Consider the following 19,744-nt stretch of genomic DNA (forward strand, 5'->3'; position numbering starts at 1 on the left):
ATGCTGTTGTTGTTTCCTGCCACAGTTCTTCATCCTAGAATGTCACTGAACAGCCGCATATGACAAAAGAAAAATTAAGCTATTATTAATGTATTCTTAACCCTTTGTGTTTTCTTTAGTGAAATATGAGTAGTGAGAACTCCTGTATAAAAGCCAGAACAGATGTGTCTGTGTTGCTTATTATAGCAAGTCCACAGATTCCATCTGCTGCGTATCTGTAACAGGTTGGAAAATGGAAATCAGACTCAATACTTAAAGGGGAACTGAGGAGAGAGGTATATGGAGGCTGCCATGTTTATTTCCTTTTAATCAATACCAGTTGCCTGGCAGCCCTGCTGATCCTCTGCCTCTAATACTATTAGCCATAGCCCCTGAACAAACATGCAGCAGATCAGGTGTTTCAGACTTTAAAGTCAGTTCTGACAAGACTAGCTGCATAAAAACACACGATTGGTTCACACGATGGCCAGGGGCCCCGGACCCCTCACACTGGCCGGGGCCCCAAGGCCAACACGTGATACCTGGAGGGGAGTGCAGGTGGGCCTGGACCTCTCACACCCAGGCTCTGGACCTCTCACATCCAGAAAACCCACCAACACTGCCTCCATACTGAATGCTAAATTCAACACACACAAGCAATAGAACACAGCAGTACATGCATCCAGCTGCATTTGAAATTGGTCAGCAGGTGCTCGTCAGCCAATCAGGATGCACTGTCATACACCCTTTACCTGCCATACCACATCTAGCAGCCATTAGCATTCAGGTGGGAGGCTTCAGTTGGACGCCATCGCAAGATTGCATCGCTAGCAGGACCGCCCCGTGCAGGCATCCCTCCCACAGGGGTCCCTCCCTAACCGCTCACCTGTCCGCCATGTCCTAGAGCTGAAAAAAAAACGTTTAAAAACACACGATTGGTTCACACGTTGGCCAGGGGCCCCGGACCCCTCATACTGGCCGGGGCCCCATGGCCAACACGTGATACCTGGAGGGGAGTGCAGGTGGGCCTGGACCTCTCACACCCAGGCTCTGGACCTCTCACATCCAGAAAACCCACCAACACTGCCTCCATACTGAATGCTAAATTCAACACACACAAGCAATAGAACACAGCAGTACATGCATCCAGCTACATTTGAAATTGGTCAGCAGGTGCTCGTCAGCCAATCAGGATGCACTGTCATAGGCCTAGTGCACACCAAAAACCGCTAGCAGATCCGCAAAATGCTAGCAGATTTTGAAACGCTTTTTCTTATTTTTCTGCAGCGTTTCAGCTAGCGTTTTGCGGTTTTGTGTAGCGGTTTTGGTGTAGTAGATTTCATGTATTGTTACAGTAAAGCTGTTACTGAACAGCTACTGTAACAAAAAACGCCTGGCAAACCGCTCTGAAGTGATGTTTTTCAGAGCGGTTTGCGGTTTTCCTATACTTAACATTGAGGCAGAAACGCCTCCGCAATCCAAAATCTGCAGCAGCCCGGGAGTATGCGTTTCTGCAAAACGCCTCCCGCTCTGGTGTGCACCAGCCCATTGAAATACATTACCCAAGCGGATCCGCACCCGCAAGCGGATCGCAAAACGCAGCCAAACCGCTCTGGTGTGCACTAGGCCATACACCCTTTACCTGCCATACGACATCTAGCAGCCATTAGCATTCAGGTGGGAGGCTTCAGTTGGACGCCATCGCAAGATTGCGTCGCTAGCAGGACCGCCCCGTGCAGGCATCCCTCCCACAGGGGTCCCTCCCTAACCGCTCACCTGTCCGCCATGTCCTAGTGTTGAAAAAAAAAACGTTTAAAAACACACGATTGGTTCACACGATGGCCAGGGGCCCCGGACCCCTCACACTGGCCGGGGCCCCAAGGCCAACACGTGATACCTGGAGGGGAGTGCAGGTGGGCCTGGACCTCTCACACCCAGGCTCTGGACCTCTCACATCCAGAAAACCCACCAACACTGCCTCCATACTGAATGCTAAATTCAACACACACAAGCAATAGAACACAGCAGTACATGCATCCAGCTACATTTGAAATTGGTCAGCAGGTGCTCGTCAGCCAATCAGGATGCACTGTCATACACCCTTTACCTGCCATACCACATCTAGCAGCCATTAGCATTCAGGTGGGAGGCTTCAGTTGGACGCCATCGCAAGATTGCGTCGCTAGCAGGACCGCCCCGTGCAGGCATCCCTCCCACAGGGGTCCCTCCCTAACCGCTCACCTGTCCGCCATGTCCTAGAGCTGAAAAAAAACGTTTAAAAACACACGATTGGTTCACACGATGGCCAGGGGCTCCGGACCCCTCACACTGGCCGGGGCCCCAAGGCCAACACGTGATACCTGGAGGGGAGTGCAGGTGGGCCTGGACCTCTCACACCCAGGCTCTGGACCTCTCACATCCAGAAAACCCACCAACACTGCCTCCATACTGAATGCTAAAATTCAAGACTAGCTGCATGCTTGTTTCTGGTGTTATTCAGATACTACTGCAGAGAAATAGACCAGCAGGGCTGCCAGGCAACTGGTATTGATTAAAAGGAAATAAATATGGCAGCCTCCGTATACATCTTACTTCAGTTCCCCTTTAAGGTAGCCATACATCTAGAGATGATGGGCAGATTCCACCAAGAGACACATCTCTCTCTGATCTAATCTGATTAGAGAGAGCTCTGTCCGCTGCCCATGCACCGATATATATACAGATTGACAACAGCCGGCAATGTCACTATAGGGTTACAGCACCACCCGGAGGACGGAGGGAAAACTGCAGCACTGGAGCCCAGGGAGGTGTGTAAGTGCAGGGGCAGCTCTCTCGTGGTATGTTTTTTTTTCATGCCTTTAGGGTCTAAAAGCACACGAAAAATTGTACCGTTTTTAGACCCTAAAATCAGAAGGAATCATACCGCCAGGGAGGTTAACTCACCTATGTGAGTGTAGGGAGGATGGAGTTGCATGCATCAGCAAGAGTTGGAGAGTCGACTTAGGTGGGCAGAGGTGTCACTATAGAATGCTACAGAAACATCTATTGGCCACCCCCTCCTTAGTATTCAGCTATCCCCCATCAGCGGGGTTCAGACATGTCAATTTTCAACATGTGTTGTCTTTGTAGTGGTGGCGGAATGCAAAGTTCTGTCTTGCACGACTTTTCTGGACTCCACATGGAAAATGGCCAAGACAATATTTGCATAGAATGGACTTCTGCGGTGCACCGAGGGCGTTATTATTGTTATTTAGTATTCATATAGCGCCGACATCTTAAGCAGCGCTGTGCAGTATGTATATTGTCTTGTCACTAACTGTCCCTCAAAGGAGCTCACAATCTAATCCCTAGTATTATCATATGTCTATATTCTGTAGTGTAAGTACTGTAGTCTAGGGCCAATTTAGGGGTGAGCCAATTAACTTATCTGTATGTTTTTGGGATGTGGGAGGAAACCTGAGTACCCGGAGGAAACCCACACAGACACGGGGAGAACATACAAACTCCTTGCAGATGGTGCCCTGGCTGGGATTCGAAGAGAGAGTACCAGAAAGGCTCTATAGGATCCAGAGCCTTCCTTTTACATAGGGGGGCTTCAGATTAGCTTTGAGTTTTATTTCTCACTTCCCTGCTGCCTTACCCACTAGTTGAGCAAATTAAGTTCATTCTATGTGAAAAAGAGCAGGAAAATATCCTCTTTCCCTGAAAATAAGTCCTACCCCGAAAATAAGCCCTAGCAAAAGTTTAAGTGGAGGAAGAGGCAGCCAGCAAGCAGGGACACAGTGGCGCAGTGCCAATCGGAAACCAGTCCTGTCATCCCAGCACACAGCAAGCAAGGTTATCAGCCGTATGCAGGGATGACAGGACAGGTGCCTGATCAGTACAATAGCATACCTTTGGATCCAGCAGAGGAAGAGGCGGCATAGTGGGGAAGGGAGGAAGACATTCAGCACAGTACAAAGGAACAGGAAATGTTCTGCTAAGAGACAGTTTCTGATAGAACTATAAGCCATCCCCTAAAAATAAGCCCCAGCACATCTTTTGGAGAAAAAATAATGTAAGACACTGTCTTATTTTTGGGGAAACACGGAAAGCAATGACCAAGGCATTCATAGCGGCTACAGTGAGGCTCATGTTTCCACTACCCTTTATTTCTTCATCTCCACGTTCTTTATGTACTGTACGTTACATGTGAGTGTATGTAATATGTACGAACAGAGGCGCCAAGCAGAGTAAAACAATGTTCTAAAAATTATAAAAAGAGGGAAGTCGAGGTGGACTTACCTCCCTCGGGTAGTGGACATATACTCAAATGCAGAGTAAAAAATATACAATTTATTCACAACTCCATAAAATCGCAACGCGTTTCGCGGTCAACAATCCCGCTTCATCAGGCAGTACAGGAGCATATAAAACTGGTTCAGGTCCATAAAGCCTCCACAGAGGCGCTCACACGCTTTATGGACCTGAACCAGTTTTATATGCTCCTGTACTGCCTGATGAAGCGGGATTGTTGACCGCGAAACGCGTTGCGATTTTATGGAGCTGTGAATAAATTGTATATTTTTTACTCTGCATTTGAGTATATATCCACTACCAGAGGGAGGTAAGTCCACCTCGACTTCCCTCTTTTTATCATTTTTAGAACATTGTTTTACTCTGCTTGGCGCCTCTGTTCGTACATATTACAGCACGATTAAGTCCACCCCTGGTGGAGTGGTTCTTTCCCCATTTTCCTATCTACAGAGAGCGACTTTTATACCTGAGTGGGGTCAGGTACTAATACTCCCCACCTGCCTGTCAAGTGGTTACCTGATGGTAACCCACCTTTGTGAGTATAAGAACCTTTGACTTTACATTATATATTGAGCTTACCAGACAATATTGCACTATTGGGCTCATGGTGTCCTCTGTTTTGTTTTTACATGTGAGTGTATGGTGCCTTGTCCATCCCTGTCTATGGGGTAGAAGGTTTCATTGCTACGGTGTCTCCAAGTCAGAATGTTGTTATGAGGCTCAATAGATTACATCACAGGAAGAGAACCACCCTGGACCCGCAACAGCCTTCTGCTTCCACTGCAGTTTCTACAACAAAGTCAGGAATAAAAAAAAGTTACTTCTTTTCATCTGATAAAGAAAGTACTCCAAAAATCTGCATTGTCAGTCATGATCCATCACAGGCTGTCAGTCTGTAAATGCTGATGTGTAATTGTTTTATAGATTCATTGCCACAGAATTCCTGAACAGAGTGATTAACTAAAGCCCATAAAGTAGCAGTAACTCCACAAGAGGCAATGCGTAGGCAAAACAGACTCATTTTATTAACAAGTGTCTGCAGCTGTCATGTTCTGAAAATAGAATTCATAAAAAAAGTCTAAACAAACCATCTGCTTCTGGGGATTTTTGGTAGTGTGATACAATGGTGATATTGTGTTGGATTCCCTTGGAGCAATGCATAGTATTTTTGATTGTAGCAGCCCGGCTCTGGGTGAAGTTACTGGTCTGAATGCTGAAGACCAGGAGGGTAACAATAGACCCTGCAAGGGATGCAGCCACAGAGGGGCCCAGAAGCCGCAGGGGGCCCCATGGGGGAGGGGGGGGGGGAGTGGGGGAGAAGTTTCTTTTCCCTATACTGAGAGACTGACAACTAAGGAAAGAAAAACTTTCTGCTCTCTGCACAATTGTTCTAATGACTGCATATGCTCAGCCACTGATAAGGAATCATACAATGTTTTGTGGACAAAGATTTGTAGACAGTCCCTATTCATTGTGCAGCAGGCTCTTTTATACAGCGCCCAGGCCCCAACCTCTCCTCCCCCTCCCCAAGTGTTCAGTACTGTAGTGATGCTGGAGAAGTTTGCAGAGCCAGTTCTGCTCCATCAGAGATGGACAGAGTGAGTGTAATAAGCTGTGGCTGGGAGCACACTTGTTTGTCAGTATTCTTTATGCATTTTCTGCATGCCATGTGTGCCTTTTGTGTGAAAACATGCATGTTTTATCACAGAAGCTAATGCAATTGATAGAGAAAATGCGTGCAGTGCTTCACTGCTGTCAGTTTTTATATGTGTTACGGCCAGAACCCAAAGTTTGGCCACTCCGCATTGTGGCTGGCCACTTCGGGTTCTGGCCGGTCAATGTGCGAAGTGGCCGCGGCGCTGCGGCCAATGTCCGAAATGAGCCGCATCCTGGTTGCTCTGATCATTTTCCTCGGTGCTGGCTCCGCCCCCTGCCTCCCTGCTATCGGCTTCTGACAGCCGGGGGACACATGCGCCCCCCCAGAGTCGTACGTGGCTGCAGGAAGGCAGAGGCAGGAAAGCAGGAATTCGTTAATCCATGCAGAGTGGGTGCTGACAGAAGCAATTTCTGCAGCGCTCCCCACTCTGCTTTCCTGCAGCCACGAACGACTCGGGGGAGGGGGGGACTCGTGTGTCTCCGGCTGACTGAAAACCGATAGCAGGGAGGCGGGGGGCAGAGCCAGCGCCGTGGAAAATGATCGGAGCGACCAGGATTCGGCTCATTTCGGACATTGGCCGCAGCGCCGCGGCCATTTCACACATTGACCTGCCAGAACCCGAAGTGGCCAGCCACAACGCGAAGTGGCCAAACTTCGGGTTCCGGCTGTAACATATGCATGGAAAAAAACACATTCAAATGTGCATTAGCCAACTGAATAACATTTGTTCTCAGTTTACCTGTGCAGAAAGCAGGGGAGGGGGGAATCCAAAGTTTCGCAGGGGGGCCCAGTGATTTCTAGTTACACCCCTGCTTAAGACCTTGCTGCTGGATGGTAGCACACTTAGGCCTCGATTCATAAAGCATTACCGCATGTGTTATTGCCCAAGCGGTAAATTACTGCATGGTATGTTGTTGATAGTGGACTCATAAAATGTAACGCATGTTTTACACGTTTTACCGCATGCGGTAATAGTGCGGTAATAGTGCGGTAATAGTGCGGTAATAGTGCTGTAATAGTGCGGTAATAGTGCGGTAATAGTGCGGTAATAGTGCGGTAATAGTGCGGTAATAGTGCGGTAATAGAGCGGTAATAGTGCGGTAATAGTGCGGTAATAGAGCGGTAATAGTGCGGTAATAGTGCGGTAATAGTGCGGTAATAGTGCGGTGATAGTGCGGTGATAGTGCGGTGATAGTGCGGTAATAGTGCGGTAATAGAGCGGTAATAGTGCGGTAATAGTGCGGTGATAGTGCGGTGATAGTGCGGTAATAGTGCGGTAATAGTGCGGTGATAGTGCGGTGATAGTGCGGTAATAGTGCGGTAATAGTGCGGTAATAGAGCGGTAATAGTGCGGTAATAGTGCGGTAATAGAGCGGTAATAGTGCGGTGATAGTGCGGTGATAGTGCGGTAATAGTGCGGTAATAGTGCGGTAATAGTGCGGTAATAGTGCAGTAATGAAAACGTTGTTTGTGTCAGTAAACTGAATGAAGTGTATTCATGAAGAAAAAAAGGGGGAGTAAGGAAGCGATAAATAACATGTTGTTATCGCCAACAAAGACCTGGCGAGTTTGCTCTACACAGTAGCATTTTAGGTGACAAATGGAGCCCTTTCAACTTAAAGAGAACCTGTACTGAGTACAAATATTTAAAATAAACACATGAGGTAACTTCAAATGAACATTACATAGTTACCTTGCCTTCAGTTCCTCTCAGAAGCTCGCCATTTTCTTCTGACGTTAATCCCTTCCAGTTCTGACAACATTTTGTCAGATCTGAAATATATCAGTTGCTGTCAGTAAAATATCAGTTGCTGTCAGTTATAGCTGATAGGACAACTGATGTACCAGGTAATGCCCATGTTTCCCTATGGCTCAAGTGGGCGATGTTACAGTTTAACTGTGTGCCGACCAGAAAGGTGTTATGGGTAATGGCCATTTTCAAAATGGAGGATGGAAAATTCCCTTGATCACAGTGAACGAACAGGACGCGGGAGAGGAGAAAGACACTGAGGAGTAGACTACATGTAGGTAAGTATGACTTGTGTATGCTTATTTTGACTTTTAATTTTCAGTTCAGGTTTTCTTTAATGTTATGGAATGTTATATATATATATATATATATATATATATATATATATATATATATATATTCCCACCCTTCTCTGAACTACCGCACTCACTTTTATGAATCGAGGCCTTACTCTGCACAGCTGAAGGGAATAACTCTGCTAGATGTCAGAGTATTTCTTAGTGTCATCTCTGCCACTCTTAATGCACTGAGCGGGACATTTATCAATGCTTCGGAGGTGATGCACAAGCACAGTTCTCTTGCACAAAAGCTCTTACTTATGAGCGTTTCATTTGTGAAAGATTTTTTTTGGACTTTGCAACGTGTACGAAAGCTTAGGTTGCTTAGATTACTAATGGATTTGCAGAACTAAAAGGGACAGAGACAGGGCGAAAATAAAAAATGGCCTCAGGCAAATCCTTGTTCTGTGCACTGTGCACAGCGTTAGGCATGGAGGCAGAGGTATGATTTAGGCAAGGTTAACACGTGATTTGCGATTTGCGAACATGAAATGTATTTCAGTATCATTGCATTCTTTTTTGCATTCCTATGCACGGCTATAATTATTAGGTAATTCTCAGAAGAATTGATCCAGGGATTTATCTGAATGCCATCTGGAGATGGGAAGGAATTTTTCCCTTATTGGCCCAGGCCTTGTAAGGTTTTTTGCCTTCCCCATGGATCAACTGAGATATGTGCAGGTTCAGGACGGTGTTTTTTTTTTTTTATTTTTTTTTTTTTTTCTGGTTGGACTTGATTGACGAATGTCGTTTTTCAACCAACCATGTAAATTTGCGTTCACGGTTTTTTGTATGAGATACGCAATTCGTGATTCAGTGAAAGTCAATGGAAATGCAGATATCTCGCATAAAAAATAACTTGCACACAATTTCAAAGTTATTTAAATGTATTTTCATATAAGAGGCTGCTTATATGTTATATGTTTTCTGCGATAAAAGAAAAAAAATGGATGGAATTGGGTATGAAGTCTGTGTTGAGGGGCGGAGTTTATGGCGCCAGAGCCTCTGTGCCTACAATGTCCTGACTTGTAAATCCGGCCCCCCCTGCTGTAGATCAACTTCCAATGGACATTTATTTAGCACGTGTACTGCCTCTAGCATTCCATGTGAGTGTACAGTGCACTTCACTTCTAGTTACAGATTTTTATCATTTTTACAGTCTGATCAAACAGAGGAACGACTGCCTGGAGAGCAAATTGATGTGGAAGGTTTAATTACATTTTAAATACAGATACTTATAACTGGTCTTGTGCTGTTGCTGTTCTGCATAAGTAAAAAGCAGAATGTTAGGTAGACCCTTTGGGCCAGCTGTCATTTTGACATTGGACATTTCTGTTCCTCTGTTTCTGCCATTGTTACGAGTGAAAGTGTTCCTGCCAGAAACCCTGGAGTGCAGTAAGTAGTAAGTTAATTTTCATCTTTTGATTGCAAATACCGGTACTTCTATTATGCAGTTCAGATACTGAATGACAGGTGTTCATTGCGTGTACCACATATGGCAGCTGAAAAAGTTTGGCCCATTGAATCCACTTTCACATCATTAATAACTGTTTGGTTCTGCTCATGCTCCGGACAGGAGGAGGCGAAACTGCAGTGCGTCATCTGATCAGCAGAATAATTGGCTGCAGTTTACCTTCCTTGCAGTTACTTTACATGAGCAGGTGCAGAAAGAGAGTGACCAAGATTGCCTCTGACCCCTCCCACCCTGCCCACTCCATCTTCCAACTGTGTGAGGGTGAGATACCGATCAGTTGTAATAAAAACTTCCAGGCAGAGGAGGAGCTTCTTCCCTCAGGTGGTAGCCCTACTAAATGCAGAATCACACTAATTTTGAAACTGATAGGACTTGAAAACAATATTGCACAGAATTGAAACTGGGAAATGGAAAATGAATGTTTCACTCGTCTTTCAATTATTTTAACCACTTCAGGATTCTACGAACGCATAAGTACGCCCCTGAATCCTGAAGTGGTTTCCATGGAAACGGCGGCTCGTATGAGCGGCCGTTCCATGTCAGTTCACGGAGGGTGTCTCCGTGAACACCCTGCGAGCCTCCGATCGCGGCTCGCAGGGTAAATGTAAACACGCGGGGAAGATCTTCCCCGCTGTTTACATACATACGGCGCTTCTGCGCAGCAGCGCCGTAGATGAGATCGGCGATCCCCGGCCTCTGATTGGCCGGGGATCGCCAGCATCTGATAGGCTGAAGCCTATCTGAGGCGGCGCAGGATGGATTTCCATCCTGCGCCGCTCACAGGGGGAGGGAGAGGGAGGGAAGGGGAAGGAGGCCAGAAAGCGCTGCGGAGGGGGGCTTTGAAGAGCGCCCCCCCCCCGCAAGCGCAAACAGCCGGCGGCGATCAGACCCCCCGAGCAGGACATCCCCCTAGTGGGGAAAAAAGGGGGGAAGACTGATCGCCCTGGCTGCTATCTGATCTGTGCTGCAGGCTGAAGAGCCCCCGCAGCACAGATCAGCAAAACCATTTCTACAGATTCTATGCTTGATCTGTAACTGACTATACTATAAACTGACTATACGATAGGTCCTTGAATCATATTATGTGTCCATCACGGAGCCTCCGGTCCCCCGCCGCCAGCTAGTTTAGTTTTCGCTGACAAGCCTGGCCATGTGTATTTTTCTTTGCGTTCCCATCCGCAATAGTGTCCTGCGCCTGTGCAGGACGCTATTGAGTACAGGAACATGAAGAAGGATATGCGTGGCCAGGCCTGCTCAGGCTCAGAAAGCCCGCCGACTCCCTGTCAGGGCCTGTCAGCGAAAAGAAAACTAGCTGGCGACGGGGGACCGGAGGCTCCGTGAGTGACTGCAAGGGCACGGGACAGCTGCAGTGGGCTGGTAGAAGCCCCAGGCAAGTAAAACTGATTTTTTATTCCTGACTTAAGTCTTCCTTTAAAGTGTACCTGGGGTGATATGTGACATGATGAGATAAACATGTGTATGTACAGTACAAAACATATTAATAACCGGGATGCTTTACTTGTTTTAATTTGCTGCCTGAAAGAGTTAATTTCTAATCATGGAAGTGACAGCTTGGCCCATATGCAATTAACTTTTTCTCCTGACTTTTCTCCTAGGTGGCATTTTTAAATTTTCTCAATAAAATGCCTTTTAAGCCACCAGAAAGCAAGAAAATACTCAAAATAATGTTGAGAGTACTTTTCATCTACTTTTTGGTACTTGTTTAGTGGAAAAGTGCTGGGAAATTTTTAAATCGAAGATGAAAAATTATCTCCTAGGAGAAAACTCAGGTGAAAAAGTGAATTGCATATGGCCCTGTAACGATTGTGGAATCGTCTCCGTGGTCAGCGCACCAGCCGTGTGCTGACACCGTGGAAATCCTCCACAAGCGTGTAATTTGCAGGAACCCAGCAGTAGGTGCAATGCACCTGCAGAGGGAAATTCCTGTCGGCAGGTGGAGCTGTGGAGTGCAGAGGAACAACTCCTCTGCCCTACTACACACGCCAGACAGGAATTGCACGAAGGGAAGAAACGCAATCGCAAGAGAAGCGATTGATAGTGAGCACAGAGACAGATTGTGTGTGTGTGCATCAAACTAGTCGCCAACCCGCGACGGTGCACACACCACAGCAGATATGAAGCAGGAACGCGATCGCGAGAGGTGCGATCGCCAGACGTGACACAAGGCTACAGCAAGGCGGAGCACGAGAGTAGCAAAGGCACAGCAAATCATACAATGAGGAGATACGGAAAACAACAAACGCTAGCTAACCGCGAACACCGCACTCATTCGCAACAGTGCACGCGGTTATGCGCGGTCTCCACGTGATAAGCACAATAGAGACAAGCACTCCTAACTAACCGACACAAGACAGACACCACACAAACGCGTTTGCTACACGGTTGCCTTACCGCAGGCACCAGCAAGCGCACGCAAACAGACAACGAGAATCGATCAAACAGGAACCACTGCTCTTACCGTCAGAGCCAGTGCGAACCAGGTATCAGAAAGATCCACTGCTCTTGCTGTCAGAGCAGTGTGATCCAAGCACACGACAAACAGAAGGAGTAACCAGCAGCGACCGCAGCCGAGGTTAGGTCCAAGATCCAGACCAGAGGAATCCACTGCCACTAACGCTAGGGCAAGTGCGATTCAGACAGATAGAACAGAAGGATCCACAGAGCTAGCGAAAAGTGGCTAGCGCGATCCAATGAGACAGAACAGAAGGATCCACAGCGCTAGCGAAAAGTGGCTAGCGCGATCCAATGAGACAGAACAGAAGAGATAGCTGGTAGCAACCGCTGCACCAGCTATACTCCAAGAACAGAGATCAGAACCATTTCCTGTCGACCACCGTTGGGACAGGACAATGGCAACAGAACAAACAAACAGATAAGCAATCCTAACTGCACTAAAGAAACCTGCCTAGTGCAGTTTTCCAGGAATTACTCTAAGCTGATCTTCAAACAAAGAGCATGGCTGACACTCTCCAGAGTGTTTCACAGGAAGACTCCTTATGGCCAGCAAAGCATTGTGGGACACACATAGTACTTATAGCACACGCCTCCAATGAATGTGGCCAGGCAATTTGCATGACAACGTATGCAAATTCCTCAGCAAGCACAGGCTGCAAAACTGACAGAAGCTCTTCTTTCCAGAGTCCTGCAGCATGCAAACCTAACCAATGGTCAAAAAGCTGCCTGCCTGCACAGGCAGCTGAGCAAATCATCACAGGCCCCTTCTGTCTTGTCAGGAATATTGTAAACATCACTGATAAGCAAAGTACAGCAAAAAAACAAGTTTTCCTGGCAGAATACAACTTCTGAGGGCAGGGAGAGATAAAATACAAGAACTATGGACCTTTTTCTAATTCTGGAACACTTAAAGAGACTCTGTAACAAAATTTTCAGCCTTATTTCTTCTATCCTATAAGTTCCTACACCTGTTCTAATGTGGTCTGGATTACTGCAGCCTTTCCTAGTTGCACAGTGGCTGTATTATCTCTGTTATATAATCTAATCTTCTTTCCTCTGACGGCTTTGTCGGGCTCAGACACTCAGGCAGGAATGTGCTGGTCTGCTTGTGTTAGGATAGAAGCTATACACACCCTCTCCACGCCCCCTCCAGGCTCTGTGTGAGTCACAGACTGAGCTCTCAGCCTATCACACTCTGGTTAGCAGCCATGTCTTTTGTTTGTAAACAACTGGCAATTACAAGCCTGGTATGTTTTTTATTGTAAGAATTTTAGAGTACAGATTCTCTTTAATAGGCTGCCACTGATTAGAGACAGTAAAACATTCAACCTACTTTGTAAATGTTTAAATAGAAAATAAAACCATGAGATATAAAAAAAAATCATTTTTAGGAGTAGGAGGATTCATATAATTGTTTATCTCATCGGTTTATTTTCACCTCGGGTACACTTAAAGCAACTGCCAAATCAAATTCCTTCTCAGTGCAAACGTATTTGGCCAAAATAAAATGATTTGCGGTTACATTTGGGAGCACTGTGAAAGTCCTGCTTTATTTGGTTGAATAGAATGCACACTCATCTAGCACTGCTGTATGCTACATAACATAAATGTGTATGTTTTTTTCTTCTTATATAGCATATCAGTTCGCTCATTGTATGTTTTATACATAAAAAAGTAAACTTTAGAATGAGGATTGATTTCAAACTTACTTGTGCTTATGCTACTTATTTTTCATTTAGTTACAGATAAGCACCAATTTAAATATGAACAGGTGCTGTATAGGTTTCGCTGTGATGATGGCACCTACTATCCAAGAAACGAAATGCAAGAACTCATATCAAAGGTAATTATCAGAAAATAAAATTCAAACTTCACAGTTCATAGATGCCTGATTATTGCTTTTTCTCCCAGGCTCGGCTCCTCACAGGCAAGTCTTGAATGAGACATCCTCGCTGAAAGATTAATGTCTTCATCAAGACATCATTAGACAAGAAAGCAGTTGTCTCCTTATCAAATATTGATTTTACTTGCCATTTTATTTACAACTCTGAGTGTTTTACTTCTGACAGCAGTAAAGGTGGCTATACATCAGGCGATGTGGCTGATCGACCATTTGATTTGATAATTATTATCTAATTGGATAAAAATCCGTAGCGGCAAGAGCAAGCACGATCAACAGTGGCGTAGCTATGGAGCCCGGGGCCCTGGTGTGAATTTACATTGCCCCCCCCAGCACTCTATACGTAGCTCTTGATACGGCGCAACAAAACCTGCCAAGGTCATCTACAGTATTAGAGGTGCAAGAAAGGTTTGGGGAACAGTGTGCTAATGATTACTACCATTCAAAGCATCTATAGAAGTGATTATTACAGGCATAGGACCAATAAACTGCTTATATTTTGGTTTAGGAAGGGTCCCATGGGGCCCCTCTGGCCCACGGGCCCCGATGCGGCCGCTACCTCTGCAACCCCTATTGCTACGCCCCTGACAATCAATGATGCAACCAATTTTTGGCCGAAATTGGTTGCATGTATTGGTCAGACATGCTGCAAGATGTAGGGCCGATTTTCACGATCCCTCCATGGCGGTAACAGCGAACGATATCGGGACGAGCGATGAATGTGATGCAACTCCTGCCGCTGCCCCCCTAGTGTAAAATGTTACTCCCGGGTGCCTGGTGCAGTATACTTTACCTGTCCGTGTCTGCCGCTGGCTCCATCTTGATACATGCGCCCCACGTGGTTGTGGGTGTAATGTGGGGACGTGTATGACATCACACAAGCGCCCGCGTATATGCCGGCAAGCACATGGTGTAAAATGTACTGCACCAGGGACACCGGGAGGAAGGTAACATTTTACATTAAGAAGTACAGCGCAGGGGCGGCGTGGTGGCGTCACAAGGCCCATTCCCTAGAAATGTCATGCTTAAATTGATTGGGAATCGGCCTGTGGTATATGGGCAGCCAACAGATCTCTCCCGAATTAGATTTGACCAGAGAGAGATCTGTCTCTCGGTCGATCTGGGCACCTTAACTTAGCTGAAATATTTATCAATTAGATTGCTCTTTAATTCCACATAAACTCTTATTTTTAGCTTTGGCTTGTTTGTAAAAGGCTAAAAAAACCTCTTAGGACTGTTTGCTGTGACAATATATCTGGAAGAATTCCCCTAATATTTTGTCCGGACAGGAAATTGGATAAATCTTGCTAAAATAGACAGAGACAACAATAAATAAAACATTTCTTTTATAAGATGGCAACAGCCAAGGACAGTGTTTTCACACAGTGTTAGCCAAGAGACTTATGTAAGTAAAAAAAAACCAAGATAATATAAAAATTAAATTTTTGGTTGAGCGCAGGCAGCAATTTTAACGATACTTACCCGAGGTAGTAACGCATTGGTAAAATAGCGCAACTAGCGTCACCTAGTTAATTAATGCATGCGTTGCTAGCATATTACACATACACATATACATACACATTATGCTAATTGCGTAATGTACATTGCTAGTTTTGCTTTTAAAAGTGTGAACTAAGGTGGCCATTCCCAGCTGTCATAGCGATTTCTGCATGTGATTTTCTGCATGCACATATTTGCAATTTGTATGATTTTTTTTAGGGGGAGGAGCGTTTTCTATGTGTGAATTTTTGCAATTTTAGTATATGTTTATACGCAAATTTTCATTTTACAGCTTTTCCATGAATACCCATAAACCTAATTTAAATGAAAGTGTATCTAATTATCTTCAAAACTGCGCAATATTTTAGGTGGAAGAGGTGGTTTTCTGTGATTTTTCTATGTTGTCATTTACTTGCATTAAAACATGAATCGCACATGAAAAAAGGAGATCTGCCATCTGAATTTAAACTGCAAAAGAATTAAAAAAAGCAAATCACAAAGAAAGGCATAAAACTGAGACACCATTAATGTACATTAGATGTACAGTAAATCAAATTTCAGGCTAGACTGTACATAAACATATTCCACCATGGGGTTGACTCACTAAATTGAATTTAATATATGATGCAAGTTGCACTATATTTGCATAAACACTGGTAAAACTGTTGTGCTGTGTTTTCGCACTAGAATTTGACCATCAATTATGTAGTGAATCAACCCACATGTCATATGTCAATTCAGGTACCCTTTAACTCAGACTATGTTAAAGTGGCATGAAAATCTTATCTATAGTCTACAGCAGCGATGGGAAAACTACAGCCTCTTGATCCAGCTAGCCGGTGGGTGGCCGGATTACTCTACCTCCCTGCAGAGTGACGATAAGTGTGGGTCTACACTCACCTAATGGCCGCTTCCAGTGTCAGTTCTCCATGGCAACAGGACATCACGTGACACGCTGTCAGGATATGCCAGTGTGCAATATACTGGTACATCCTGATGGCAGTGTCGTGTGACTCCCTTCCGCCATGGAGACCCGTCACTGGAAGCAGCCATTAGGTGAGTGTAATCGTAAGAGAACAGAGGTGCCAGCACGATAAAAGGTAATAAAAGTTTTAAAATTTGCTTGGTGGAAGTGGTGGACTTACCTCTGGAAAGCAGGCTCAAAATACTGTCTGAATTAAACAAATAAATGTATTATTGGTACCCCAAAAGATGCAACGTGTTCCACAGAGGCGCTATTCATGCTACTGACGAGCTACTGTTTGTCCCCTATCTTATTGCCGCCTGATGAAGCGGGCTGTGCCTGCGAAACGCGTTGCATCTTTTGGGGTACCAATAATATATTTATTTGTTTAATTCAGACAGTATTTTGAGTTTGCTTTCCGGAGGTAAGTCCACCACTTCCTCCCAGCAAATTTTAAAACTTTTATTACCTTTTATCCTGCTGGCGCCTCTGTTCTCTTACAATAATACTGTGTCCACCCCTGGTGGAGGGGTGACCTACCCATACTTTTCTGATCTACATCTTAATCCTGAGTGAGGACAGGTCTAATCTCCTCACCTGCATCTACAGTGGTTGCCTAAGAGGAACCCATGTTTGTGAGTATATTCATCTCACACTTATATTTATCCACGGTTTCTAATACATACTACACTATATTGGGCTCTCTGTGTTCCTTATTTATTAGGTGAGTGTGAACCCACTCTTATCGCCACTCGCAACTCTGCAGGGAGGGAGGGAAATTAAAAAAAAAAAAAAAGGAATATGGGTATCGAGTGGTAAGTGACGCTTTCTTGACAAAAGAAATGCCATGAAAACATAGGTCTGAAAGTCCTGGGCATGACAATTAACAAGGAAAGGGCATGGAGAAAGCTACTGGGCTACTGGGAGAGATACTGGGTTTAGTAACGATGGAGGTGCCCAATGTGTGTTCTATTTAGTGTTTTAAAATATACATAAAAATAAAAAAATAATAAAAAATAGAGGTAATCCCTTACCTCTCCAAACGATATAGACACCAGTTCAACTGGAAAAAAGTTTTTAATCAAAAAGCAATCTGACAACGCGTTGCATAGGTCATGGCCCGCTTCCTCAGGTCAATACAAAATGCTTTGATAGCATAGGGGATAGAGTGTAGGCACCTCTAATCTGTTGAGCTATACTAAGCTGAAACGATGCAGAAAATCTTCTTCTGTATCTAGGGGGGAAGCCGAGAACTTTATCTACTTTGCTTAACAATTACAGTACTTAATTACAAGAGAAACTGATCATATGTCCTGTAAACTGGCAATGTTAACAATTAGTGAAGTTCAAAACATGCCTTCCAGTAACATAATATCAGTCTTCTCATGTTTTCTGTAAATTTTTTTGTGTGTTTAATGTGTTAGAGTAAAAATGTATTTTTTATTTTCACACCACTTTAAAAATAGAAACTATTTTTTATTATTGACAGATAACAAAAATAGAGGATTTTCTGGTTCCTCTTAATACAGTATACAAACAAAATAATTTTTTACAATATGAGAAAGATTGTTTAATCTGTATTAGCCTTGAATGAAACTGCAGGATCAGGATGATGAGCAAGCAAATAGAATTTTGAAAAAAGGGGTGAGAATGGAGCCATGGGCATTTTCTTCTGTCACAGGTCCTCTTTATCTCTGTGTCACTACCAATTGTGCTTTTTAATTGTATTTTTTATGTATCTCTTCCAGGGTGTAAGACTGTACTGTCGCCTCCATAGCCTGTTCACTCCAGTAATTAGGTATGTATGAAAGGACTGCTTTGCTATATGCTGCTGAGCTTGTTCCCTCTGTGTTACGTCTTCTTCTTAGGTGTTCATTGATAAAATCCCTTTACAAGAGTCTTCTCTAACCATGACTTTTACAATATATTGTTTCCTCGCGGGTGGGGTGCATCTGTCATTCTGGTGGTAGTTGCAAGACAACATATATTTACATTGTGATTATTTTACAAACACAAACAAAACTGGCAGGACTGAACCGAAAATGTACATCTTTTATGTGTGAGTACAGCCATAGAAACATATACAAAACTGACAGGACCGGAAATGTGCAGATTTAGGCCAAGGTCACACTTAGCATAATCGCATGAGTTTTTCCCATAGTACAGAGTGGAAAACGCAAGTGATTCTGCTGAGTGTGACCCTGGCCTTAGGTGTGAACACAGCCATAGAAACACATGCAAAACTGATGCCAACTGTCAAAATCTGACAGAATAGGACTGGACACCTATTTATGTGTGAACCAAAGCCTTAGTAGTTAATGTATTTGGGAGAAGCCAAAAAACAAAATAAATCCCTGTAGGTGCACCACAGACACCACAACAAGATCTAGATAATAATCAGGGACATACTGAAGACACAGGAAACCAAACATTTGCAAAAATACTTTTTCTTTTTAATTTTCAAAAAAGTGCAGAATATTGTATACAAAAACTTTAATCACGTAAAAAAGTGCATATAACTGGTTGACAAAGGCAACAACATGAACCAAAGCCTTAGGTCAGGGTCACACTTAGCAGAATCATATGAGTTTTCCAATATGTTCTATGGGGAAAACTCATGCAAATATGCTAAGTGTGACCTTGGCTTAAAGCGGAACTGAAATATAGTATACAAACAGAATAAGAAACATATTGCCAGCATCGTCTTTTCTGCCTGACCCACCTCATATTAGTTTTGCCGCTCCCCGCCGCTGGGATCAGCGGTATTTTCACAGGTATCTTGCTTCTGCCCCCTATTAAGATGGCCGCCACCCTGCATTACTACTGGAGCATTGCTTCTCTATCCAGCACTCGCACACTTTGGTCTGCATCCTTGCACGAGAAGACTCAGAACTTTATGCCTGCCCGTGTGCGGTGTCGGCTCAAGAACCGCTGGAGTGGGCAAGTTGAAATATTTAATAAATAAAAAAAAAAACCACAACAGTAAACACCCACATATACATATATATATATACACACATTGGCTGCCAAGAAGTCTCCCCCTGCACGCGTCCAGGCTCAAGCTGTCAGCTCCAGTGCGTCCACATTCAGTGAGCCGGCTCCTTCTGGTGTGTCCAGGCTCGTTCCACATTCAGTGAGCCGGCTCCTGCTGGTGTGTCCAGGCTCGCTCCACATTCAGTGAGCCGGCTCCTGCTCGTGTGTCCAGGCTCGCTCCACATTCAGTGAGCCGGCTCCTGCTGGTGTGTCTAGGCTCGCTCCACATTCAGTGAGCCGGCTCCTGCTGGTGTGTCCAGACTCGCTCCACATTCAGTGAGCCAGCTCCTGCTGGTGTGTCCAGGCTCGCTCCACATTCAGTGAGCCGGCTCCTGCTGGTGTGTCCAGGCTCGCTCCACACAGGAACGGATCTAGACC

General features: G+C 44.8%; 1 protein-coding gene across 1 annotated transcript in view; it reads left to right on the forward strand.

The window, feature by feature from the left end:
• PREX2 (phosphatidylinositol-3,4,5-trisphosphate dependent Rac exchange factor 2) overlaps positions 1–19,744 on the forward strand; it is a 415,237-nt gene that overhangs the window by 182,831 nt on the left and 212,662 nt on the right. Inside the window, exons 12-13 of the mRNA XM_068237470.1 lie at positions 13,709–13,812; positions 18,082–18,131. Coding sequence (XP_068093571.1) covers positions 13,709–13,812; positions 18,082–18,131 — 154 coding nt within the window. The remainder of the gene's footprint in view (positions 1–13,708; positions 13,813–18,081; positions 18,132–19,744) is intronic.

This window comes from Hyperolius riggenbachi, chromosome 5 (genome assembly GCF_040937935.1).
Source record: "Hyperolius riggenbachi isolate aHypRig1 chromosome 5, aHypRig1.pri, whole genome shotgun sequence".
Taxonomy (NCBI): Eukaryota; Metazoa; Chordata; class Amphibia; order Anura; family Hyperoliidae; genus Hyperolius; species Hyperolius riggenbachi.